Below are 27392 nucleotides of genomic sequence, written 5' to 3' on the forward strand. Positions count from 1 at the left end.
TCTATAACCTCCCCAAGTTCTACAGCCTTTCAATACATGGGTACACTAATTTTCATCAATTGCTTGGCCCTGAATTTAATCCATCCACAGAAGGTGAATGTGCATTTAGCTGCCAAAATCCTACACTCTGGAATTCCATTCTTAAGTCTGTCCACGTCTCTAGCACATTTTCCTTCTTAAAATTCTCCTCAAAATCTACATTCTTGGCAGGTTTTGGTTAACTGCCTTCTTAATTGAAATAGTATCATTAAAAAAATAATGCATCTTAGGATATTCTTGCTTTATCTAATACATGTATGAATGGAAATATTTATTGCTGTTATAATAATCCAAATTAATATGTAAACAAAAGTGGTGGAAGAAAAGCTTGTAAGCAGGAGCTGTGGAGCAGCAAAATGGTGTTGTACATAGCATCGCCAATAACTAGCAGAGTTGTCAACTCTGTTCATCTATTCATTTCCATAGATGCTGCCTGACCTGCTGAGTTCCTCCAGCGTTTTGTGTGTGTTACGTTAGTTGTCAGAAAGTTGCATTTGACATTCACAGTTTACCAGAAGCAAAACCCTTTAGCTTCTGCTGGAATATCATTTCCTCAGCAAGGATACACACCGCAATGGCACCATCTGTTACATAATAGTAGGGCTGATTGATAACCTGGTCAGCTAGGAGGTAAAGCTCTTCTGGATATCAGTGAACTTCTCACCATGGCCAATTGACACTACCAAAATCTAGGAGTTAGGGATGCAGCCTCCACCAGGACCCAGGGTAATAAGACCATAAGACATAGAAGCAGAATTAGGCCATCTGGCCCATCGAGTCTGCTCCATCATTCAATCATAGTTGATCTTTTTTTCCTATCTCCTTCTTAACCCCGGTTCCCAGCCTTTGCCCTGTAACCTTTGATGCCTTGTCCAATCAAGAACCTATCAATCTCTGCCTTAAATACACCCAATGACCTGGCCTCCACAGTTGCATGTGGCAACAAATTCCACAAATTCACCAGCCTTTGGCTAAAGAAACTTCTCTGCATCTCTGGTTTGAAAGGGTGCCCCTCTATCCTGAGGCTGTGCTCTCTTGTCCTAGACTCTCCCACCATGGGAAACATCCTTTCCACATCTACTCTGTCTAGGCCTTTCAACATTCAAAAGGTTTCATTGAGCTCCCCCCTTATCCTTCTGAGTTCCAGTGAGTACAGACCCAGGGCCATCAAACATTCCTCTTATGATAACCCTTTCATTCCTGGAATCATCCTTGTGAACCTCCTCTGAACCCTCTCCAATCCCAGCACATCTTTTCTAAGATGAGGGACCCAAAACTGTTCACAATACTCAACGTGAGGCCTCACTAGTGCCTTATAAAGCCTTGACATCACATCCTTGCTCTTGTATTCTAGACCTCTCGAAATGAATGCTAACGTTGCAGTTGCCTTCCTCACCACTGACTTGACCTGCAAGTTAACCTTCAGGGTGTTCTACACAAGGACTTCCAAGTCCCTTTGCATCTCAGATTCCTGGATTTTCCCTCCGTTTAGAAAATAGTCCGCACATTTATTTCTACTACCAAAGTGCATGACCATGCATTTTCCAACATTGTATTTCATTTGCCACTTTATTACCCATTCTCAAAACTACCTGCCCCTCCACTAATCTATGCATCATCTGCAAACTTGGCAACAAAGCCATCTATTCCATCATCTAAATCATTTATACACAGCATAAAAAGAAGTGGTCCCAAAACTGATCCCTGTGGAACACCACTAGTCACTGGCAGCCAACCAGAAAAGGATCCTTTTATTCCCACCCACTGCCTCCTACCAATTAGCCAATGATCTAACCATGTTAGTAACTTTCCTATAATACTATGGGCTCATGGTAATGACTGAACCAGATTTGCCAAATGAACTGAGATGCACTATGATCCTATTTCAAATCAGAAAAGTGACTCCAAACTCCTTAGAAAAGAAATGAAAACTTTAAAAAACTATTATGCTTCTTATCTGTGATGAAAATGAGAACGGCTAGAAATGAGGCAGCCGACTGCCCCCATGACAGGTAAGATGGCTGATTTTCTATTGGCATAGGGAAGGTGATTACATGCTACTTGCCTGAAATAGGAACTATACTAGTCTCCTCCATGCAAATGAGATACTCCTGTAATGTCCTCACAACGTCTGGTCGGGTAAACTCTGCACAACAGAGGATATTATGACAGAATGTCACCCAGGACTGTAAACTGCAGAATATTTGACTCTGTGGTGCTTAACCTAAAAATTAAAGAAAACGTGCTGCATGCTTTCAAAGGAAAAAATAGATTTTACGCAAATATTAAATTCTGACCCTGAAGCAGTTATATCTAGGTCAGACAATTTTTGTAGCATCAATTTTTAAAATAACAAAAATTTTAAAAAATCTGAAGTAGGTCAATTGATTTCTATCACCTTCAGTAGTCTCTATATGCATGCAAGTTTATCTTTTCACATAATTATACCTTGTATCTCATGGGATACAGTAAGAGAAACATAAAACCTCTCCAGTCGATGTATTCAACAAGGTGGGGTTTCTTTGGCAGTGAAGCACAGCATTTATGCAATCACTGTCTTATTAGGGAGATTTTGCTGAACTGTTGACAATGATGTACAGTATTGCTTCGCTGGAATGACGTTTAGGGAAAACGATTCTGCTGCACCACCACACAATACCAATTAGAGAACTATTTTCCGCGACAGGTCAGAAATTTACATTGTTCTCGCAGAAAGATGTGCTTTTTAATTTCTTTATTAAGATGACATTCATGTCCCTTGCAACGTTTTAGCCCGACAATCATTTGCTTGTCATGTTGAAAACTGCATTCAGCGATACCGCATTCCCAAAACATTGTCTTGCTAGAACACCAAACATCGTTTTGTGTTTTCCAAATGAACTGCTTTCGTGTTCTCCCCAAGTTTTTTGACAAGTTCTTTTTAAGAGAGAAAATAAACAGCTGAACAGAAATAAAAATTCTGGCAGAATCAATCAGCACAGTTTTTAACATTCAAAATGGTTCAGGCATGAAGTGAAAATATTCCAAGTTTAATTTGCCAAGCTAACCACATTATATTTATTCTCCCACTTCATGCTTTGGAGTTTGGTGTGATGGTATTATTCTCTCAAAAAAAAAACTTGTCATTTCCATAAATGCAACAGTTACTTGAAAATCTGGGGTTCATATCAACCAATGTCAGAACAGAAAAAAAATCAGTTATAATTTTAATTGCCATTGGCAGTTCGGGATACATTCCATAAGAAAACTCACCTGTCATATATACCGTGAAGATGTCTCCCCATTTCTGCTGACAAGAAAGAAGAAATCCGAAAGAATCACAACCAAATTCAATTGCTTTTCCAATAAATGGAATCCAGCCTCGTACTATTGGCGGCTCTCCAGGTCTATATTGAAAGAAAATGGGAAACCGAGCTACCTTAAAGTATATATTCTTGATTACTCCTTCGCTGTTAGAGATTTGTAATATTCAGTAAATTCATTTCACAGTAAATGCCACCGAAATGGCTATATGCCAAATCTGATGCTACCGAAATAGTTACTGTCTCCTCTTTATTTAAATTTATTTTAATGCTATAAAGTAATCAAGTAAGTTTTTCTCAATAGATTCGGTTAAAATTGATGAAGACTGGAAACCACCAAATTATATTTCTGCTAAGCAAAGTGCAGCATCTTTATGATAAGTCATCACGTAAAATAGCTGAAGGAACTTCAAGACATCAAGGCATCATGCAGTCTATGTACACAGATGTTGAGCACATCTACATGAAGCATAAATTCCTTTTAGATAGTATTAAATCTGCCACTACCATGGCACAGGTTTGAGGCATAATATCCAAGCAGCATTTCCCCAGTTTCACAAAACCAAAATTGTGTGTATTTGCAACAGTTGAAGTCCCATGAAAATGTGGGCAAAGTTTGTGTAAAGAAATAGTTCCAGAGTTTGGTATTTTTGAAATTAATCAATTTTGCAACATTATTTTGAATAGCAAATTTCAACTAGCATTTTGAAATTTTAAAAATGAATTACAGATCAGTCTTGCTTTAATAGTAAGTCATATTGATACGGCAAAAACAATATGCTAATAGGAAGGATTTGCTTAAGAGTGTAAGTGACAAGACACACAGCTCCAATGCTATATTTAAGCTTGCTGACAACATCACTGTCTTTGGCCAAATTAAAGGTGGTGACGAATCAGCATATAGGAAGGAGACTGAAAATCTGGCAAGTAGTGCCACAGCAACAACCTCTCATTCAACGTCAGCTGATTATTGACTTCAGGAAGAAGAAACCGTTAGGAAATTAGTCAGTCCTCATCGGGGGAATCAGAGGTGGAGAGGGTCAGCAACTTTAAATTCTTCAGTATTATCATTTCAGAGGCTCTCTCCTGGACCCGACACGTAAATGTAATTATGGAAAAAGCACAGCAGTGTCTTTATTTCCTTAGAAGTTTGCAAAGATTCAGCATGACATTTAAAACTTTGTCAAACTTCTATAGACGTGTTGTGGAGTGTATATTGACTGGCTGCATCACAGTCTGGTATGGAAGCCTCAATGCCCTTGAAAGGAGTATCCTACAAATGGAGTTGGATATGGTTCAGTCCATCACAGATAAAGCTCTCTCCAGCGTTGAGCACACCTACATGAAGCATTGTCGCAGAAAAGCAACATCCATCATCAACGATTCCTACCCCTCATGCCTTGCTCTCTCCTTGCTGCTGCCAATCAGGAAGAGGGTACAGGAGCCTCAGGACCCACACCGCCAGATACAGAAACAGGCATCAACCCTTAATCATCAGGCTCTTGGACCAGTGAGGATAACTTCACTCGTCCCATGTTCCCACAACCTGTGGACTCACTTTCAAGGACTTTTCATCTCATGTTATATACATTGTTTATTTATTTATTTGTTTGTCTTTTTTTCCTTTTCTATTTGCACAGTTTGTCTGTTTACACATTGGTTGTTTGTCTGTCCTGTTAGGTGCAGGCTTTCATTGATTCTGTTATGTTTCTTGGACTTACTGAGAATGCCCACAAGCAAACAAATCTCTATGGTGACATATATGTATTTCATCAATTCACTTACTCTGTATTGGGACTATACTGCAAGTTGCCAGGAACAACCTCAGCATATCAGACATCACGTTAACATTGCCAAAGCTACCTCTTTATATAAACTATGCCCACATTTTGTCTGTAACAGCATCACTATAACAGACCAAAAAGCATTATATTTAGTACATAATTTTTTAAAAATGTTATAGACTGGTTTATGTAAATAAAAGTTATTCATTTACATTTGCTGATGGACTGTCGGATGACTGATGATTAAGTTTGGCTGTATGGGTTAGTGCCTCGTCCAGTTCATACTTCACAAGCCTTTGCTTAGGAATGTTTTATAAATACAGAATATCACATATTTGTTATATTGCACCAGCTGAGTGGCTGGTCTGAAAATTAAACAAACAAATTTACCTTAAATTCCTCTGCCTAGTAGATACAGCCAAACTAACAAAAATGATGCAATTTGGAAGAATATCCTCAAGTGGAGGGCTTGTTAACTTTGATCTGTGACAGTACAAAGCAGCATCTGGTTTTATATCTGAATTATTTGCTGAAAAAAACTTATTTAATCCAATTTCACCATGAACACTACATTTACCATTCTGATCAGTTAACTTAACAGTTAAATAGTAACAGAAAGCTGAGATTCAATGCCTTCAGTCATTTATGTTTAGTACAATCATTTATTCTAAAACTGGTTTCTGCAGCTTTTTTCATAGCACATTACTTCTGGATTAGCTGCACAATTATATCTGTTCAAGTTTTATATTAAGAATTTAAACATCAACTATAAATACGATACTATTAATTTAGAAGTAATGCTATTCAAAAAGGATGGTACTGCTGAAAAGACAAACTACAGTATTTCAGTATGAGCACCAAGGTAAACATACAATAGGATTTTGTCTACTTTTGATAAAATTTTGATACCAATACCATAAGCTACAGCTAAGTCTTTACATTACAGTATTTTCTGCAGGTCTCATGTTAAAAATTGAATTATTTTTTAAAGACTTATTCAAGGAAAATAATACTACACATCAAACACCCAAAAAAAGGTTGGAGACTAAAGTACGAAATTCTAATCCTCAAATCTTAAATACACTCAAAATTTTGTTTGAAGTTAGATAAATGAATGCTTTCATGTGCAATCTAGAACATTTTATAATTGAAATGATTCAAAAATATCTAATTTGATAATTTACCTTTTTATAGAACTGCTTAATGCACTTTTATTAAATCTATAAAACATGAATTCTCTTGATTGTATTTCCGAATTTCCAATCAGTGATATTCAATGATATACTAAGATTGTAGATTCCACTTTCACAGAAATCAAGGCTTTAATACACTTAATTAGCAAATTAAAAAGCAAATTAAATCTAGCAGAATTTTTTATTGGCATCTGGGAAGAGTTTCACTGAACTCCAATTTAACCAATATATTTAGAAAGAGAAAGAATTTGATATTTCATCAGCCCAGAGTTTCATAATTTAGTTGAAATGTTGAAATCATTTTGTCTACTGGATTGCTCGCAACAGTCAAAAGGAGAAATTACACCCATCGATAAAGATAATTACCATATATAAAGCAGTTCCATTCAAATCCTATAAAAGATAACTATAATTTTCAACCTTATTTTTGCCCTAAAATCACATTAATTTTTACGTATTAGTTATTTAATTCATACTATTAAATATATTATCCGGATAGGTGTTCATTAATAAGTCTTAGTCATCCTTTGGATACAGAAGATTTATTTGCAAATACCCGCTTCTTTTTTGGATCACACTTTTTATTTTCTATTCTTAGACAGTGCCTGTTATATAGTGTTTCCTTCATTTAGAAGCTTAGTGCTTTATTTCCAATGTCCTTTTGAAAAATGCACTGTTGTATTTTATTAGTTAAAAGTTAAATATATTTTTAGATGTTACTGTTTTAACATGTCCTAGATTGTCCGCAAAAGCACAAAGAGGAGAAATTTGCAGATGCTGGAAATCCAAGTAACACACACAAATTGCTGGAGGAACTCATCAGGCCAGGCACCATGTATGGAAAAGAGTACAGTCGACTATATCAACTGTACTTTTTTCCATAGATGCTGCCTGGCCTGCAGAGTTCCTCTAGCATTTTGTGTGTGTTGCTTGCCCAAAAAAGTATTTATTTATCTAACTTCAGCCAAAGTTTTTAGTGCATTTAAGATTTGAGAATTAGAATTTCTTACTTTAGTCACTAACCTTCCATTAAACGATTAATGTGTAATATTACTTTCCTTGAATAAATCTTTTAAAAAATCTTAAATAAGAGTTCATTTTTTATTTCAAAACACTTGAATTAAGTCCCTTATATAAACTACAATACACTATGTAAAAATAGTTAGGATTGCTCTGGGAGCACCTAGAAATCAGATCTTTAACTTCATTAGTCACAAAAAAAGGAACATTGTATAATGAAATATTTCAATTTAATTAACAATTCATTGCCACTAGATGTTCTATTTCTAGACTGTATTTTCAACTATACAGGAAACCTTCAGAGAGTTTGAGACGGAGTTCCCCACTTTATTTACTCAATAAGTCATAGGAGCAGAGTAAGGCCATCCCAACCTTGCTCTTAGTCTTCTCAAAATGAAGGATAACATTGCATTTGCCTTTGTTACCACCAACTCAACCAGCAAGTTAACCTTTAGGGACTCCTGCATAAGGACTCCCAAGTCCCATTGCCTCTCAGATTTTTTAATTTTCTCCCCATTTAGAAAATAGTCTATACCTTTATTCCTTCTAACAAAGTGCATGACCATACACTTTCATACACTACAATCCATCTGCCACTTCTTTGCCCATTCTCCCAATCTAAGTATCCTTCTGCAGATTCCCTGCTTCTTCAATACTACCTGCCCCTCCACCTATCATTGCATCATCCACAGTATTGACCACAAAGCCAATTCTCTCATCCAAACACAAAAATAATCTGCAGATGCTGGGGTCAAAGCAACACTCACAACACGCTGGAGGAACTCAGCAGGTCGGGCAGCATCAGTGGAAATGATCGGTCGACGTTTCATCCAAATCATTGACATACAGCATAACAAGAAGCAGTCCCAACACTGGCTCCTGTGAAATACCACTAGTAATCTGCAGCCAATAAAAAAGGCTCCATTTATACCCCTTCTTTGTCTCTTGCCAGTCAGCCAATCCTCTATCCATGCTAGTATCTTTTATGTAATACCATGAGCTCTTGTTAAGCAGCTTCATGTTTGGTTGCTTACCAAAGGCCTTCTCAAAATCCAGTAAACAATATCCATTGATTCTCCTTTATCTATTCTGCCTATTGTTTCCTCATTATGGATTTTTTAGTTCCCTTCTGTTGGTTTTTAAAACTCCCCCAATCTTTTAATTTCCCACTAATTTGTGCTATATTACATGCCCTGTCTTTTGCTTTTGTGTTGTCTTTGATTTCACTTGTCAGCCACCCTTGCCTCATACTCCTTTTGGAATAGTTCTTAATCCTTGGTACATAACTATCCTGTGCCTCCTGAATTCCTCCCAGAAACTTCAGCCATTCTGGCATCATCCCTGATAGTGTCCCCAGGCAACACTTCACTTGTGAGTTTGTTGGGGTTATTTACTGAGTTTGGTGCTCCCAGTGTGGCCTCCTGTAAATCGGTGAAACCCGGTGTAGATTGGGAGACTGCTTCGCCAAGCATCTACACTTCGTCCGCCAGAACAAGCGGGATTTCCCAGTGGCCACCCATTTTAATTCCACTTCACATTTCCATTTCGGTATGTCCATCTGCGGCCTCCTGCACTATCGTGATAAGGCCACACTTAGGTTGGAGGAACAACACCTTATATTCCGTTTGGGTAGTCTCCAACCTGATGACATGAACATGGATTTCTCAAACTTCTGGTAATGGCCCTTCCCTTTCACCATTTCCCATCCCCTTCTCACTCTCTCACCTTATCTCCTTGCCTGTCCATCACCTCCCTCTCGTGTTCCTCCTCCTTTCTTCTTTCTTCCATGGTCTTCTGTCTCCTTCACCCATCAAGTTCCCAGCTCTTTACTTCATCCTTCCCCCTCCTGGTTTCACCTATCACCTTGTGTTTCTCTCTCCTCTTCCTCCACCTTTTGAAATCTACTCCTCAGCTTCTTTTTTCTCCAGCCCTGCAGAAGGGTTTCAGCCCGAAACGTGACTGTACTTTTTTCCATAGATGCTGCCTGGCCTGCTGAGTTCCTCCGGTGTTTTGTGTGTATGTTGCTTTTCTTCTTTTTAAGGTTCTTTTGTCTATGATCTTGTTCTCTATATACCCTCCACTCATGAATTGACCAGGTAACCTTGTTTACAGTTTATTTCCAAGGTCACCCAGGTTTTATACAATCAGAGTCAGCTCCCTGTCCTAACCTGATGTAACCACTGGGAGCCAAAATCATTGCTAGCATATATAACCCATCCTCCTCAAGATTATGATGACAAAAAGACAAAAGTGTGCCATCCTCCTCTTCATTATCTGCTTCCTGTTATTTCCTGGATCTATGGGAAAGAAGTGCAAAGCGAGACTTACTTATTCAAGATTAGGGAAAAGGTGTGGTTGGAAGTTAACATTTAGCCATTGTTTCTCAGATGTTAAGACATCAGTACGTGTTGACATACACGTAAATGCCATCTTCCGCACCAAAAGAAGAGTCCTCCTTAATCTCACATTCTTTGGAGCACTGTCAAAGGCAAATTCAGAATTCTGCAGGATGTACAATTTGGTGCTCTGCTTTGAACAAAGATTGTGCAGCTACCTGTACATGGCAGCTGAGTACCATTCAGAAATTTCTCATTTTGAGATTCTCCTTAACCAAAGCTTTTTGTGAAGGAACAGTTACAGAAGTATCCTAAGGGTGTGATAGATTGATCCATCTAGTGTAGGCAAGGAAGAAATTATTGGACATGGAGAATTTATTATCTTTTTTGACCGGGGTGGTCATCAAACACATTAATTTATTGGAGAATTAAATGAACTCCATTCTTTTCTCATCAATCTCTCTCCTGGTCAGCTGCTAATTAATCTTCCCTTAAATGTTTACATTGAACTTCTATGCTTGCCAGCAAATGAGCTAGACTTACATCGGCGACTACTCCAAATTGACATGAAAAAGTCAGATGATCCAGGAATTGCAAGGTGAACATCACTGGGCATAAATCCTTTGGAATTAAGAGTCAGTAGCACAACCACTGCAAGGGATCTTCTGCACACAGAAAGAAAACACTATACGGTGATGTTCTCTTGATCTACCATCATAACCTTAAGTATCAATGTATAGTAAAAATGGCACAAAGCAACATTTAAACAGCACTCCTGTGGCTTCAGCAGGCTCTTCTGATAATCAAGTGATCAGAAAAAGCTTAGTGCCATCAGGGTGTCCTTTGTAGTAGATGTTATTGTTCAAAGCTTCCTCATTTATGCATAGTGTTTATCCATTTGCAAATATTAAATTTCAGTGTTCTGAGATTTAGCATGTTTGTAAAGTATATCAATGCCTTTTAAAATATGGGTTCTATTATCATGGTCAATAGCATTAAAGAACATGCCACAATAATATTTTTCAAATAAATGAAAAATACTACAGCCATTCTTAAAACCTCTCGTAGCTACGGGTTCAAGATGCTAAGTGCTCAGAACATCATTATCTGCCACCTATCTAAACACAATTACATACTATTTCCTGATCTCTTTCCATTTCTGATCACAATAGGATGTATCAGGACAAGTGGGAATCATTAGAAGTGATCATGGGTTACTTCAGATAATTACAAGAAAAAAAATTTGTATTTCAGGACTGATATTTGCTTGCTGATCCAGAGATATTAATTTATAGAAACATGGTGAATCTGATGATTTCTTTAACATTATGAAGACACAGATTCGGCATATCATCTAAAACTTTGACAAACTTCTATAGCTGAGTGGTAGAGCGTACATAGACTGGATGCATCACGGCCTGGTATGGAAACACCAATGCCCTTGAATGGAAAAGCCTACAAAGTATAGTGGATACTGCCCAGTCCATCACGAGTAAAGCCCTCTCCACTTTTGAGCACATCTACACGTAGATGCGCATCCATCGTCAAGGCCCCCACCACCCAGGCCATGCTCTCTTCTCACTGCTGCCATGAGGAAGATGGTACAAGAGCCTCAGTACCCAGCCCGCCAGGTTTAGGAACAGTTATTACCCCTCAACTATCAGGCTCTTGAACCAGAGGGAATAGCTTCACTTGCCCCATCGTTGAAATATTCCCAAAACCTATGGACTCACTTTCAAGGACTTTTCATCTTGTGTTCTCGATAATTATTGTTTACTTATTTGTTATTAAGTATTTTTTTCTTTTTTTATTTGCATTGTTTGTTGTTGTTTGCACACTGGTTGTTTGTCCATCCTATTGGATGCAGTCTTTTATTGATTCTATTGTGTTTTTCTATTTATTGTGAATGCCCACTGGAAAACGATCTCAGGCTTGTGTATGTAGGTATGTACTTTGATAATAAATGTACTTTGAACTTTGAATACAAAGTTCCATCCGCTAGACAATCCTTCCAGGTGAGGCTACACTTCATCTGCGAGTATGTTGAGTCATCACCGTTTCCATACCTACCCACCACGCACCTCTGGTGCTCCTTCTCCTTCTGTTTCCTCTAGCCTTTTATATCTTCCACCAGTTAACTTCCCAGCTCTTACTTCACCCCCTCCACCTCTCCCAGTTTCATAAATTACCTACCACCTTGCACACCTTCCTCCCCCCACCTTCTTACTCTGACTTCTCATCTTTTTTTTCCAGTCCTGATGAAGGGTGTCAGCCAGAAATATTGACTGCTTACTCCTTTCCATAGATGCTGCCTGGCCTGCTAAGTTTTTCCAGCATTCTTGTGTTGCCCTGGATATCCAGCATCAGCAGATTTTCTCATGTTTGCAATACTTAGGTAGCCACTTTCATCAATTACTGATCAAGTTTGCATAAGATAATAAGACCCAGGAGCAGAATTAGGCCACCCAGCCAAACGAGTCTACTCCTCCATTCCTTCATGACAGACTTATTATCCCTCTCAACCCCATTTTCCTGCTTTCTCCCTGTAACCTTCGATGCCCTAATTAATCAAGAACCTATCAACCTCTGCCATAAATACACCCAATGACTTGGCCTGCACAACTGTGACAAAGAATTCCACAGATTCACCATCCCCTGCCTAAAGAAAATTTTCCTAATCTCTGTTCTAAACAGACATTCCTCAGTTTTGAAGCTGTGCCCTCTGGTCCTAGCCTCCCCACGACAGGAAACATCCTCTCCACATATACTCTATCTGGACCTTTCAATATTTGACAGGGACCTCCCTCTCATTCTTCTAAACTCCAGCAAGCACTGGCCCAGAGCCAGAAAATACTCCTCAAAGGTTAACACTTTCATTCCCGGAATTCTCGTGAAACTTCTTTGGACTCTCTCCAATGCCCACACATCCTTTCTTACATAAGGGACCTAAAGCTGCTCATCATACTCTTAAGTGCAGTATGACCAATGCCTTCTAAAGCCTCAGCACTACATCCTTGCTTTGTATTCTAGTCCTCTCGAAATGAATGCTAACATTGCATTTGCCTTCCTTACCATTGACTCAACCTGCAAACTAACCTTTAGGGAATCCTGCATGAGGACTTCCAAGTCCCTCTGCACTTCTGATCTTTGAATTTTCTCTCCATTTAAATAATAGTTCACACTTTTATTCCTTCTGGTAAAGTACATGGCCTACATTATATTCCATCTATCACTTTTTTGCCCATTCCCCCAATCTCTCCAAATCCTTCTGCAGACACTCTGCTTCCCCAACACTACCTACCCATCCATCAATCTTCGTATCGCCCTCAAACTTGGCCACAAAGCCATCAATACCAACCCCTGCAGCACACCTCTAGCCACTGGCAGCCAACCTGAAAAGGCCCCCTTTTTGCCTCCAGCAAGTTAGCCAATCGTCTATCCATTCTAGTAACTTTCCTGTAATTGGCTCTTATTTTGTTAAGCAGCTCCTTGTCAAAGACCTTCTGAAAATCCAAATAAACAACATCCAGTGACTGTTTGTCTACCCTGCTTGTTATTTCCTCAAAGAATTCAACAGATTTTTCAGGCAAGATTTTCCTTGAAGGAAACCATGCTGACTTTGACCTATTATATAATGTGCCTCCATGCAGTGGTGCAGTGCTAGCCGGAGCACGTCCAACACCTCTTTAAGAAAAAAGCCAAAATAAACAAGCTAATTAATTAAGTGCCACCCAGGGTGATTTGAGTATCTCAGAAACTGCTATTCTCCTGGGATTTTTATGCACAACAGACTTTGGAGTTTACAAAGAATGGTGCCAAAAACAAAAAAAACATCCAGTGAGTGGATTTAACAAGATGTTTTCGCTTACAGAACAGCCACTGGGGATGGAGGGAATGGAGTTTTTACAAGTAATAGGGTGGGAGGAGGTATAGTCCAGGTATCTATGAGAGTCCATGGGTTTGTAATAGACATCAGTAGATAAGCTGTCTCCAGAGATAGTGATAGAGAGATTGAGAAAGGGGAGGGAGGTGTTGGAAATGGAGCAGATAAATTTGAGGGCAAGGTGGAAGCTGGAGGCAAAATGGATTAAGTCAACGAGACTCCACCCCCACCCCCCCCCAACCTTTTATATCCACTTCTCAGGTTTTTTTCTCCAGTCCTGATGAAGGGTCACTGCCCAAAACATTGACTACTTTTTTCCACAGATGCTGCCTGGCCTGCTGAGTTCCTACAGTATTTTGTGTGTGTTGCTTCGACTTCCAGCATCTGCAGATTTTATCTTGTTTGGAATTCAAAAAAAAGGGCTAAAAAATCTACCCACTCATCTCCAAAACATTTCTGAGTGCCTTAGCACTCACTGAAAAACTATTTCCAACTACAGTCTGATTTTACTTTTCCATAGCTCTTCACTCTTCCTAGCATAAAACTCTCCAACAACAGTGTTACTTATAAATTCTTCAACCTCACTTCCTGGAAAAACTTACTTATATTAACTCCATTTCCTCTTGGAATTCTTTACCCATGGAGATTGAGGTCAGGACCACTGCCTACTGCTTGCTATCAGATCATTCCAGCCACTGCTGCTGACTTCTGTCATTACTGTCAATTATCTGCTCACGTCGAGATTAGTGAGGTCACCCAAACACCACATTCATCTACCTTACCTTCAGTCCAGAGCAGCAGGCAGAACTACCACAGGCAAAAATCAGGTGGTATGATAACACAGGGCTGAGGAAGAGGAAAACAGAAGTAAATCAAAGATAGTGTGCAACAGAGATGATAGAAAGGACAGGCAGGAGTTGAAGCATAATCACAGCCAGTGGGATGAGTTACAGGGCAATAGAGGCGTGGCGCAGTTAAAACAAAAAGCAACAAATACTAGACTGAAAGTGTTGTACTTGAATGCATGCAGCACAAGAAATAAAATGGACGATCTTGAAATTCAGCTACAGATTGGCAAGTATGATGTTGTGGCCATCTCTGAAACCTGGCTAAAGGATGGCTGCCATTGGGAGTTGAATGTCCAAGGATATACGGTGTATCGGAAAGATAGGCTAGTAGGCGGCGGGGCGGGGGGGGGTGGCCCTGTGTATAAGAAATAATATTAAATCATTAGAAAGGGTTGACATAGGATCAGAAGTTGTAAAGTCTCTATGGGTTGAGTTAAGAAAGGGCAAGGGTAAAAGGACCCTAATAGCAGTTGTATACAGGCCTCCAAACAGCAGCCAGGATGTGGATTACAAATAAAAGCATGAGATAAAAAAGGCGTGTCAGAAGGTCAATGTCATGATAATCGTTGGGGATTTTAACATGAAAGTGGATTGGGAAAACCAGGTCAGTACTGGACCGCAAGAAAGAGAATTTGTAGAATGTCCAAGGGATGGCTTTTTAGAACAGCTTGTTGTTGAGCCCACTAGGGAATTGGCTGTGCTGGATTGGGTATTGTGCAATGATCCAGAGGTGATAAGAGAGTTTAAGGTTAAGAGCTTAAGCTTAGGGAACAGTGACCTCAGTATGATCGAGTTCACTTTGAAATTTAAGGAGAAACTAACTTCCAATGTGTCGGTATTAATAAAGGAAATTACAATGGCATGCGAGGGGAACTGGCCAAGATTGACTGGAAAGAGACACTAGCAGGAAGGACAGCAGAGCAGCAATGGCTGGAGTTTCTGCGAAAAATGAGGGAAGTGCAAGACAGATATATTCCAATTAAGAAGAAATTTTTGAATGGAAGAAGGACACGACCATGGCTGACAAGTGAAGTCAGAGCCAAAGTAAAAGCAAAAGAGAGGGCATACAAGGAGTCCAAAGCTAGTGGGAAGATAAAGGATTGAGAAACTTTTAAAAACTTGCAAAAGGAAACTAAGAAGGTCAATAGGAAGGAAAAGATGAATTATGAAAGGAAGCTGGCGACTAATATCAAAGAAGATAATAAAAGCTTTTCTAAGTATAAAAAGGGTAAACGAGAGTTGAGGGTACATATAGGACCAATAGAAAATGATGCTGGAGATATTGTAATGAGAGACGCAGAGATTGCAGAGGAACTGAATGTGTATTTTGCATCAGTCTTCACAGTAGAAGACCTCTGCAGTATACCAGACACTCAAGAGTGTCAGGGAAGTGAAGTATGTGCAGTGAAAGTTATGACTGAGAAACTGCTCAGAAAGCTTACTGGTCTGAGGGTGGATAAATCTCCTGGACCTGATGGAATGCACCCTCGGGTTCTGAAGGAAGCAGCTGGAGAGAGATTGCGGAGGCATTAACAATGATCTTTCAAGAATTGATAGATTCTGGCATTGTACTAGATGACTGAAAAATTGCAAATGTTACTCTGCTATTTAAGAAGGGTGGGAGGCAGCAGAAAGGAAACTATAGACCTGTTAGCTTGACATCAGTGGTTGGAAAGTTGTTGGGATCCATTGTTAAGGATGAAATTACAAAATACCAGGAGGCACATGACAAGATAAGCGAAAGCCAACATGATTTCCTGAAAGGAAAATCCTGCCTGACTAACCTACTGCAATTTTTTGAGGAAATTACAAGTAGGCTAGACAAAGGAGATGCAGTAGATGTAATATACTTGGATTTTCAGAAGGCGTTTGACAAGGTGCCACACGTGAGGCTGCTTAGCAAGATAAAAGCCCATGGAATTACAGGGGAGTTATTAGCATGGGTGGAGCATTGGCTGATTGGCACAAAACAGAGAGTGGGAATAAAGGGATCCTATTCCAACTGGCTGCTGGTTACCAGTGGAGTTCCACAGGGGTCGGTGTTGGGACCACCACTTTATACCATGTATGTCAATGATTTGGACTATGGAGTTAATGGATTTGTGGCTAAATTTGCCGATGATTCAAAGATAGATGGAGAAATGGGTAGTGTTGAGGAAACAGAGAGCCTGCAGAGAGACTTAGATAGTTTAGGGGAATCGTCAAAGAAGTGGCAAATGAAATACAATGTTGGAAAGTGTATGGTCATGCACTTTGGTGGAAGAAATAAACGGGCAGACTATTATTTAGATGGGGAGAGAATGCAAAGTGCAGAGATGCAAAAGGACTCGGGAGTCCTTGTGCAGGATACTCTAAAGGTTAACCTCCAGGTTGAGTTGGTGGTTGAAGAACGTGAATGCAACATTGGCATTCATTTCTAGAGGTATAGAATATAAGAGCAGGGATGTGATGTTGAGGCTCTATAAGGCACTCGTGAGACCACACTTGGGAGTATTTTGTGCAGTTTTGGGCTCCTTATTTTAGAAAGGATATACTGACATTGGAGAGGGTTCAGAGATTCACAAGATGATTCCAGGACTGAAAGGGTTACCATATGAGGGACGTCTGGCAGCTCTTGGGCTGTATTCCCTGGAGTTCAGGAGAATGAGAGGGGATCTCATAGAAGTATTCTGAATGTTAAAAGCCCTGAACAGACTAGATATGGCAAAGTTATTTCCCATGGTAGGGGAGTCTAGGACAAGAGGACTCGACTTCAGGATTGAAGGACGTCCACTTAGAACAGAGATGCAGAGAAATTACTTTAGTCAGAGGGTGGTAAATCTGTGAAATTTGTTGCCACAAGTGGTTGTGGAGGCCAAGTCATTGGGTGCATTTAAGGCAGAGATAGATAGGTTCTTGATTAGCCAGTGCATCAAAGGGAGTGGGGAAAAGGTAGGGGAGTAGGGATGACTGGAAGAATTGAATCAGCCTATGCTTGAATGGCAGAGCAGACTTGATGGGCCGAAAGGCCTACGTCCCTCCCTATATCTAATAGTCTCAATTGCAAAAAATCATGTTCCTTTAACAGCTATCTAGAAAGATAGTATCTTCAGTATTACACTGCAACAACTGAAAACCTGAAATACATTGGGGAAATGTGACCATATCATTTTTGTGGCGCTTTACAGAGAGAAACTCAAGAACACTTTTCTGCTGGTCCTTCTTTTGAAATTCTTGTGCTTTACACAAACAGAGTCCCTTGACACCATGACAAAAAAAAAATCAGAACCAGGTTTATAATCTCTGACATACTGTATATTGCAAAACTTCCTGTTTTGTGGCAGTCCCCCCCCAAGGTGTAAAAAAATACTGTAATTACTGTTACAGAAAAAAATAAATAGTGCAAAAGAGAAATAGTGAGGTAGACGTCATTCACAATTCTAATGGTATACAGCTCAGGGCAGTAGAGTTCAATCCCAGCATCCTCTGTAAGAAGTTTGTACGTCTTCCCTCTGGAACGTGTGGGTTTTCTCCTGGTGCTCTGGTTTCTTCCCACCGTCCAAAACCATACTGCTCAGTAGGTTAATTGGCCATTGTAAATTGTCCTGTGATTAGGCTAGGGCTAAATGGGGGAGGGGTGTTTTCTGGGCAGTGTGCCTCAAAGCGATGTACCTCCAAATAGATAGATAGATAGACAGACTGAAATAAAATAAAGAAGCTGTTCCTAAAATATTGAGTGTGTGTCTCAACATTTGAAACACTTTCAAAAAAATGGCATGGAGTTATTTGAAATACATTTTCTTTGAAGAATTTGTACATTTTCATTCTTCATCTGAGGCATAATATGATTAGGAACAGTCAGCATGGCTTTGTCAAAGGCAGGTCGTACCTTAAAAGCTTGATTGAATTTTGAAGGTAGATTGAACATTGATCAAGGTAGAGCAGTAGATGTAGTGTATATGCATTTCAGCAAGGCATTTGATAAGGTACCCCATGCAAGACTTATTGAGAAAGTAAGGAGGCATGGGATGCAAGGGGACATTGCTTTGTGGATCCAGAACTGGCTTGCCCACGGAAGGCAAAGAGTGGTTGCCGAGGGGTAATTTTCTGCATGGATGTCAGTGACCAGTGGTGTGCCTCAGGGATCTATTCTGGGACTCCTATTCTTCGTGATTTTTATAAATGACCTGGATAAGGAAGTAGAGGGATGAGTTAGTAAATTTTCTGATGACACCAAGGTTGGGGGCGTTGTGGATAGTGTGGAGGGCTGTCAGAGGTTACAACAGGACATTGATAAGATGCATAACTGGGCTGAGAAGTGGCAGATGGAGTTCAACCCAGATAAGTGTGAAGTGGTTCATTTTGGTAGGTCAAATATGATAGCAGAATATAGTATTAATGGTAAGACTCTTGGCAGTGTGGAGGATCAGAGGGATCTTGGGGTCCGAGTCCATAGGACACTCAAAGCTGCTGTGCAGGTTGACTCTGTGGTTAAGAAGGCATATGGTGCATTGGCCTTCATTAATCATGGGCTTTACTTTAGGAGACAAGAGGTAATGTTGCAGCTATATAGGACCCTGGTCAGACCCCACTTGGAGTACTGTGCTCAGTTCTGGTCGCCTCACCACAGGAAGGATGTGGAAACCATAGAAAGGGTGCAGAGGAGATTTACAAAGATGTTGCCTAGATTGGGGAGCATGTCTTATGAGATTAGGTTAAGTGAACCCAGCCTTTTCTCCTTGGAGCGACGGAGGCGACCTGATAGAGGTGTACAAGATGATGAGAGGCATTGATCATGTGGATAGTCAGAGGCTTTTTCCCAGGGCTGAAATGGTTATCACGAGAGGGCACAGTTTCAAGGTGCTTAGAAGTAGGTATAGAGGAGATGTCAAGGGTAAGTTTTTTACACTGAGAGTGGTGAGTGCGTGGAATGGGCTGCCAGCGACAGTGGTGAAGGCAGATAGGATAGGGACTTTTAAGAGACACCTGGACAGGTACATGGAGCTTAGAAAATTAGAGGGCTATGGGTAACCCTCGGTAATTTCTAAGGTAAGGACATGTTCGGTACAGCTTTGTGGACTGAAGGGCCTGTATTGTGCTGTAGGTTTTCTATGTTTCTATCGGTGAATACTGGTGGTTAACTTGTTATTAGAAACCTGCCGGTGCCTGTCGTTAGCCATCCATGATAAGTTACCCTGGATCACATTGTCTCAAATCTGCTTGATTTCTCCTCTCAGTAAAATATGGCCCTCTAAAATGAGATTAGTCACGGACTGCCTGACTTTTCTTGTACAGTGTTAACAAACTGCTCAAACCAATGTCAGAATTATTGGAATAATCTAAGTAAAATCTCACTACCCAAATAGCAAAACACATGTTTGAATTTTGTGGCCTTTACCTGATTTTTACATCTTATGTACTCGGGCATGGATTTAATGAGAACCTTAATCATTACTTCTTGAATAGACATCAGCAACATTTTGCCACATATAGTTTGGCAGATGAAACACTGCTGTACAGCAAGGCCATTCAAATTTGCCAAGTTTGACAAGGATTTCTGCCCTTGCTCAGTCTGGCCTTATTGATTTGTTCCTGTCACATCAGGGGGTGTTCCCTTTTGCTTTGTTTATTAGTTGGCCAGCTTAAACAGAGAAATAATAAATGATTAATTTCTCGTGCCGATCTTTTTCAGCTACAGAAATAGATGGCAAGACATGAAATAATTTCAGCAAACAATACAGACATTTACATCCCATCTGTGAAGGTGACTTATACTACATGCAGAACAACCCATTTTGATTAATCACAAGATATTTACTGGCTCAAATCTAATCAAAGATCATGGGATCACGGGGTTTTACTAATATACATCCAAGGAAAATTTACGCAGCCACATTAACCCTGTGTTTGCTGAATTTCTTTCCTATAAAGGAATTACATTTATTTTATTTTAAACGGTATTATTAATAACTTAGCATTTTAAGCTTTCCCCCATTTTGTTTTTTGCTTTCTTATGTTATATTCCATTCCCCAGCTGAGAACATAGGCATTTGATCTGATGCAAGAACACCTGCTTTGGGTCGAAAAATACCAATTCTTGCTGAGTATTCAGAGAGTTAAATCTGGGTAAAATAGAAATAAAACAAGGTCTAATCCTAGATTATAAACCAAATCATCAAATCTTGACCTATGACAATTTACACCATATCCTCAATTATGCCTTCAAAGCTGATAAAGGATAATGAAAACCCACCAATTATTTACAAAATTAAGTGCCTGTGTGCGTCTGCTTTCACTTCATGAACAGACCATTATATTGAATAGATAACATCATGACAAATATTTAGATAGGCTTTTTGTCATATTCTAATTTAATGCACCTAATTGTACCCTCTACGCTCTGTCATTCGGTCAAAATCTGTATTCTTCACTGTGTTTCCGCGGGGTAAATAAAGACGCAACTCAAAAATCCAGGGCAAAATTAACTTAATGCTCCAGGTCCATGAACTCACATCAGAGAGACGTTTCACTATTATGGAGACGCAAGGGTCATCGTTTACTTCAGACACGTTTAGATCAGCAGTGATAGGCTTAACACTATTAAACACCATGTCAAAGAATGAGTGTAGCAAAGGAGAAAATTTAACGCTAATTCATCTTATGATACTCACTTAGCAAAGAAATAGGGCTCAATTTTCATCCTTTTACAAACAAGAGATTCTGATGCCATTAAGTGTCAAGAAATACAAAGCGACATGCATGCAGCCTCATGAGAACATTCCAGTATATCCCAAAGAAACTGCCACTTCTCATGTACTGTAGATTATTTCCTACTCAGAAATGTGTCCTCTAAATAAAATGAACTGCTTATTAAAATATGCATTTTCATTCTCTTATTCATGTAATTATCTCCTATTTTAATGTCACAATGAAAGCAATTCACAAAAAATGTTTTGCAATGTCTGATTGTTTGCCAATATGAGAAAGCATTAATCCAAATCTGTCTGGAAGAATTCTGCAACTGATTACCCCATAGATACTGTGTACTGTGCATGGAACCTCATCTTTCCCTGGCCTCCAAGCATGTCTACCCAGTAGCATTTTGTGATTGGAATCCAGTACCTAGACTAGTCTTCACAGTACAAAATACCAGCAGAGGACACTTACCCTGGGGATCATGCAGAAACATCTTTCCATTGAGTTGCCAATGATTCAGATACGCACTTTCAGAAGTTCCACAGAAAAATTGTAGAGGATTTAAAGAATTCAGGAGCTGATTATTTAGTCCATATTTTCCTGTCTCTTATTTCTGCTGCTATGTATTAATTAGTTACATATGTATTGAGTTCACAATATTTCAGGGTATAATTTTAATTAAGCCACTACTCTAATTCATACTCAAAATTTCAGCCGTGAAAAAAAGAAGCCTACTGCCATCAAGGAAGAACACCATGTGAGCGCACAAAGAAGATTCAGCCGTAATTTGGAACGAGGCAAGGCTGCCACTGGATTACTGACTCAGGCCACAAGCAAGGCAGGGACTGCCACAAGATCCTCTTCTTCTGAAAGGGCTTTGCACTGCTGCCAAGGATACACTGGTGCTCCCAACTTAAAGGTAACTCATTAGTGCTATTCTGCTACCTTAATTCGGGTAGGTGAATCAAAGGTCAAGCAGATAAACTCCTTATTTGGAAGGGCAAAGAAATACCTTGCAAATTAAAAAGTAGAAAGTTAAAAATTATGTATTATTAATTAATTGTTATTAAGGTAATTAATTAGAAGTTATTAGGTTGCAAGATATCTAAGTGAAAGTCATGTGATTAATCTCGTCTCAAAATTGAACATTCAGCATCAGATCCAAATACCCAAATAGTAACAGCCACTCAACAACAGTAATAGTACTTGCACTCAGTGGAATTGAATTTTGGTGAAGTATAATACAGCCCCATTTTATTTTTTCAGACTTTAACACTAAAGTGTGAATTTCAAGGTGCACCTTTTTAAAGTGTATTTTGAGTGGAACCTGATTCCTCCACCAACTACTGCTGCCTTACTCTTCAAGATCAGTAACAAAATTGGAACTGTGCAATACTATTAGCAAACAAATTGACAGGAAAACATTTGGTCAATCATGCAGCAGCACTATGTTTATTTACACAGGAATAGCTTGCTCATTCTGCCATCAGAAACTTTTATTCAGTTGGAATGTTCCTTTTATTGTAAAATACATGGGTCTCTCGAATTCCTTGTAAAATCTTGGACTGGCGTATGAGTCTTCTCAATTTGCGTTTTGGAAATCTGCATTTCTCTGCAACCAGACATGATCTTGCTTGATTGCTTCAGTGGTTTCCTAGTTCCCAGCTCCAAAAATTTGGACAACTATGCTCAAAGGAATCTGAATCACTGCTGGAATTCGAGAAGTTATTGGGGAACATTCAATACCAGCGAGTGAAAAAAAAACAATATCGCAAATATTAAGTTATATCCCCCCTCTTAAATTTATTTTCTGAACAAGATAGAAAACATTTCAGCTTACATTTTGGGCAACATGTTAAATGACTTGAATTATGAATTGAAATAACAAATATAGGTGATCTCATGGTGCTTGATAGGGAAATTTCATGATTTTTCATGATCGGCAGCCATAATATACATCAAAAAGAGTTCAGGAAGCAAAATCTGTGTCATCCATTTTTTTTAATAGGAAGATCTATTAAAAGTGATGATTGAAGGTTGAGATGAAGATCAATCAAGCAAACTGTTTAAAGACCATTCAGCCCTCTGAGTCTATGGTGCTTCTCAAAACACTCTCATCAGCCCCATTCCGCAACTCATTTCATGTAATCTTTTCTTCCTCACATTTTCATTAACTCCTCCCTGATTCTCCTGCCATCGTCTATGCTGGGATAATTTCCAGTAGCTAATTAACCATCTGGGTGGCGAGGTGGAGATACATCTCTACCGCAGGCATTCCTTCCCTCCGCCAGCCCATAGTTTACTCTTGGGCAAGGTGTAGCACCTGCTTAGATCATGTGAAGCCACGGGAGCAGGGACTGGATGGTCATATCAGCAGTTGTTGCAAATCACAAGTCCTGGTCATACGACCACTGACATCAGGCAGACAGTCTCTGAAGACTATTGATACTGGTTGGGGTCATCTGTCTTGTAAAGACACTGCCCAGAAGGCAACAATGTCAAACTGCTTCTGTAGAAAAATTTGCCAAGACAATCATGGTCGAGACCATGATCACCTACATCATACGACACAACACATAACGATGATGAATTGATTACCAAACATACACTAAATCAATGCATGGATCTGGAGCTGAGTTATAAATTCTAAAGACATCTTATATAGTCAGTCATTTAGTATAAAACCCATGAAACACAAATATGGCACCAGATTAACATTAAATCTGGCACCTAATTCAGCAAAAGAATCATGCACTTATGAAAACTTGTGTCAGGATAATGTAGCCAGGTTTTATAATGTGAAGATGGATTACTAATTGTATTATGTTAAATTCCAACTTATAAAGAGTTAAATAGTAACTGAAATAGTAATCTAGTTTCCATATCAAGGGCAAAGAACTTGGTCAGAGAGGTGACAGAGAAATAACCTTTTGTTTAAGAAGCCTCAGTAAAAATTATTTCTTGGATGATAAATGGCACTATGAGGTACTAGGGTATCCACCCCCTCCTTTTCATCTCCCACTTCAGACAAGGCAAGAGCATCTTCCACCAATAAATCAGCTGTGATTTGAGTTGTGGATGAATTATTTGTGCAAATATGAAGGTATGATTTATGAGCAGATGGCTCTGTATCATCTGAGAGAGTTTGTTCACCGTCGCAGTTTGGACTGAGTTAGCTTGCTTCCCAAATTGCAGGGAATAGAGCTTTACAAGAGTAATGTGTTACCTAATACCATTGCAATCACATTGAATTAGCCTAAATTACAACTAATTTTATAAAGCAAATAACATAAGTGTTATATAAAGCAAAAGTTTGATATGCCAACACTTCAAAGCACTGTGATTTGATTTCTTGATGCATAATATTTCTTATTACCAGCAATCTCCTACATATATGAGCAGCCAAATTTGAAAAAGAAACTTTAAAGCTACTTGGGAACAGAGTTAAAGATTAGTTTTATTTGTCACATGTATATCAAAACATACAGTATGTGTTGTTTGCATCATGACCAACAGAGTCAGAAAATGTGCTGGTGGCAGCCCACAAGAGTCGGCATGCTTCCAGGAAACCCATGTGGTCTTAGGGAACATGTACAAACTCCTTACAAATGGTGGTGGAAAATGAACCTGGGTCACTGGCGCTGTAAAGCGTTATGCTAACCGCTACGCTACTGTGCCGCTCCATAATGGCAATGCAATAATGGGCAGTGGGCAGGATTTACAGAGGCAAAATGGGTGTCTTCAGCTAGCGAGAAGTCAAGATGCACTGGAGAAAAACAGGTAGAGAAATCATCTCGAGTTGTCAAAGAACTCATAGTAACACCTTGGTATTTCCTCATGTTGAAGAAATGAATTGAAAAATTAAGTTTGCTTTGTCTCTGTTCCTCACTCCTTCCTCAGTGCTATTTGTCAACTGGGACAAAATACTTTAGACTTCTATATAATTTGGTAGTAAACCTAAAAGTGTCTTGAAAAAGAAGCTTATGTTTCTGGCAGAAACCTTCACCTCTATGAATGATAGACTGACAACAATGAGACATTTTAAGCACAAGTTTCCGCTGTGAAGCCTTTGAAGGACTTGTGCCACAGTTATTAGACTGGAAGCAAATGCTTAATATCTCTACAGAAACCCCTCTGAAATAGAACACCTTTGATACTGTGGCCTGGGTTTTGCTGAAAACCCTTTACACACACTAATGGCTGAACAACACTGACTTCAATCAATGACATCATCATGGGAGAACCTCTAGTGTACCCAGGTAGAATATGAGGTGCTGTTCCTATAGTTGGCAGAGGAGGGGGCCGAAATCAGACCCAGTTTGGTGTGGAAATCTGGACAGGAATTAATATGGCTTGCAACTGGGAGCTGCAGATAGCCTTGGCGGACAGCACAAGTTCAGATGAAGGATCTTGATCCAAAAGATTTACTTCCATTTGCCTCTATAGATCCAGCCTGACCCACTGAATTCCTCCAGCAGTTTGTATTTTGGTCCAGATTCTAACATCTACAGTCTTTTGTGTCTCAAATTGGCAGACTGATTGTAAAGATACAGCAAAGACACTACATTAATGACATTCCAGCACGAGGAAATACTATACTATTGTGGATTTATCAGAAATGAACTGAGCCTACTTGCATGAAAAGATTTTACTTATTGTGTAACATGCATAAGAAATTTTAATCTAATGATATTCTGCAAGGTATACTGCCTTCAAGTCTGTTGTCAAGTTTTCACTAACAGGAGTAATTTAAATTTAATGAGGGAGAGAGAGCAGAGAGACATTGATGGGCGAGGAATTTAGTGTAGATACTGCTGTCACCTGTCAAGTCTGTTTTTATTGCAGAATAAAAGATTGTCACTTCATATGTTTTTGATGTTATGATTAATACATAACCCAAAAATGTCATAATTAACAAATACATACTAAAATAAAGCAAAATTAAATTACTAACTGCTGTTTGCAGCAATTGAAAATGTTCTCCAACACAATGATCATACAAGTCATATTGGCTTTAGAAATGTGAACTTAAATACGGCTGCATTTCTATCCAAATTAGGGATTAATGAGATTGATATTTTCCTGATTATCATGCAATCAAAAATTAACAGCTATGCTTATGCACGTCATGGAAGAAATCAATGCTCTACTTGGCTGACGGTCATACAGTAAAATCTACAGGGGGACAAAAGATATTTCAGAGCAGAGCATTTTGCAATTATAGACCAGATTTTCTACATTTTTCTATGTAGTTTATCACAAACATTAATAACAAAGCGTTCTGATCTAAGACGCGAAAAGCCTTAATGCTTTTTTGGATGTAATCACCTGAATTTCTCACTTTCCACAACTTCACACTTAATTGCTGGTGCATATTAAATGTATTCTGGGGATTATAATGAAGTCTGATGCCAATTGATCCAACTCACTTTCCAGAAGTTATATATGTACGACATGTCTCTCCTATTTTAGAATAGTTTATCTGCTACATTTGAAAATACAGCCGAATTTGCTTTTAAAGAATAAACCATAGAATGGATCTCTATTTCTCTGGAGACACAAGAGAAACTGCAGATGCTGGAAACTGAATTATTGCTTACAAACTGCTGGAGGAACTCAGCAGATCAAGTAATATCTATGGAGGGAAATGAGCGGTTGAGGTTTCAGGTTGAGACCCTTCATCAGGACTGGGATTGTAACTCCCAAAGCTAAGTACTGATCAAAGTTAGGAACAAATTAATAAAACCATTTGTCAATTGATTTTTAAATTGTATACAATGGCAGCAGTAATCCATGAGCCTGTTTACAACAGCGGTCCCCAACCACCGGGCCGCAAAGCATGTGCTACCGGGCTACAAGGAAACGATATGGGTCAGCTGCACCTTTCCTCATTCCTTGTCACGCACTGTTGAACTTGAACATAGGGTTGCCAACTGTCCCATATTTGCCAGGACATCCCATATATTGGGCTAAATTGGTTTGTCCCATACGGGACTGCCCTTCTCCCGTATTTCCCCCGCTAAGGCAGAGCGTTCCTATGAAACCTTTCGTGCTGAAATGGCATAAAGCGAAGAAGCAATAACCATTAATTTATATGGGAAAAATTTTTGAGTGCTCCCAGACCCAAAAACTAACCTAGCAAATCATACCAAATAACACATAAAACCTAAAAGAACACCAACATATAGTAAAAGCAGGAATGATATGATAAATACACAGCCTATATAAAGTAAAAATAATGTATGTACAGTATAGTCGGGAAGATTAAGCCAAAACCGATGTGTGGAAAAAAATCGTCACGTCACGCATGTG

General features: G+C 39.2%; 1 protein-coding gene across 2 annotated transcripts in view; it reads right to left on the reverse strand.

The window, feature by feature from the left end:
- LOC134354872 (cytochrome P450 7B1) overlaps window positions 1-27392 on the reverse strand; it is a 199922-nt gene that overhangs the window by 31189 nt on the left and 141341 nt on the right. The window contains exons 2-3 of one of the 2 annotated variants that reach the window (XM_063064295.1): window positions 5516-5608; window positions 3292-3425 (exon numbers count right to left, since the gene is read on the reverse strand). In XM_063064295.1, coding sequence (XP_062920365.1) covers window positions 3292-3425; window positions 5516-5608 — 227 coding nt within the window. The remainder of the gene's footprint in view (window positions 1-3291; window positions 3426-5515; window positions 5609-27392) is intronic. The other variant, XM_063064303.1, reaches the window with a different exon arrangement.

Source organism: Mobula hypostoma, chromosome 1, assembly GCF_963921235.1.
Source record: "Mobula hypostoma chromosome 1, sMobHyp1.1, whole genome shotgun sequence".
NCBI lineage: Eukaryota > Metazoa > Chordata > Chondrichthyes > Myliobatiformes > Myliobatidae > Mobula > Mobula hypostoma.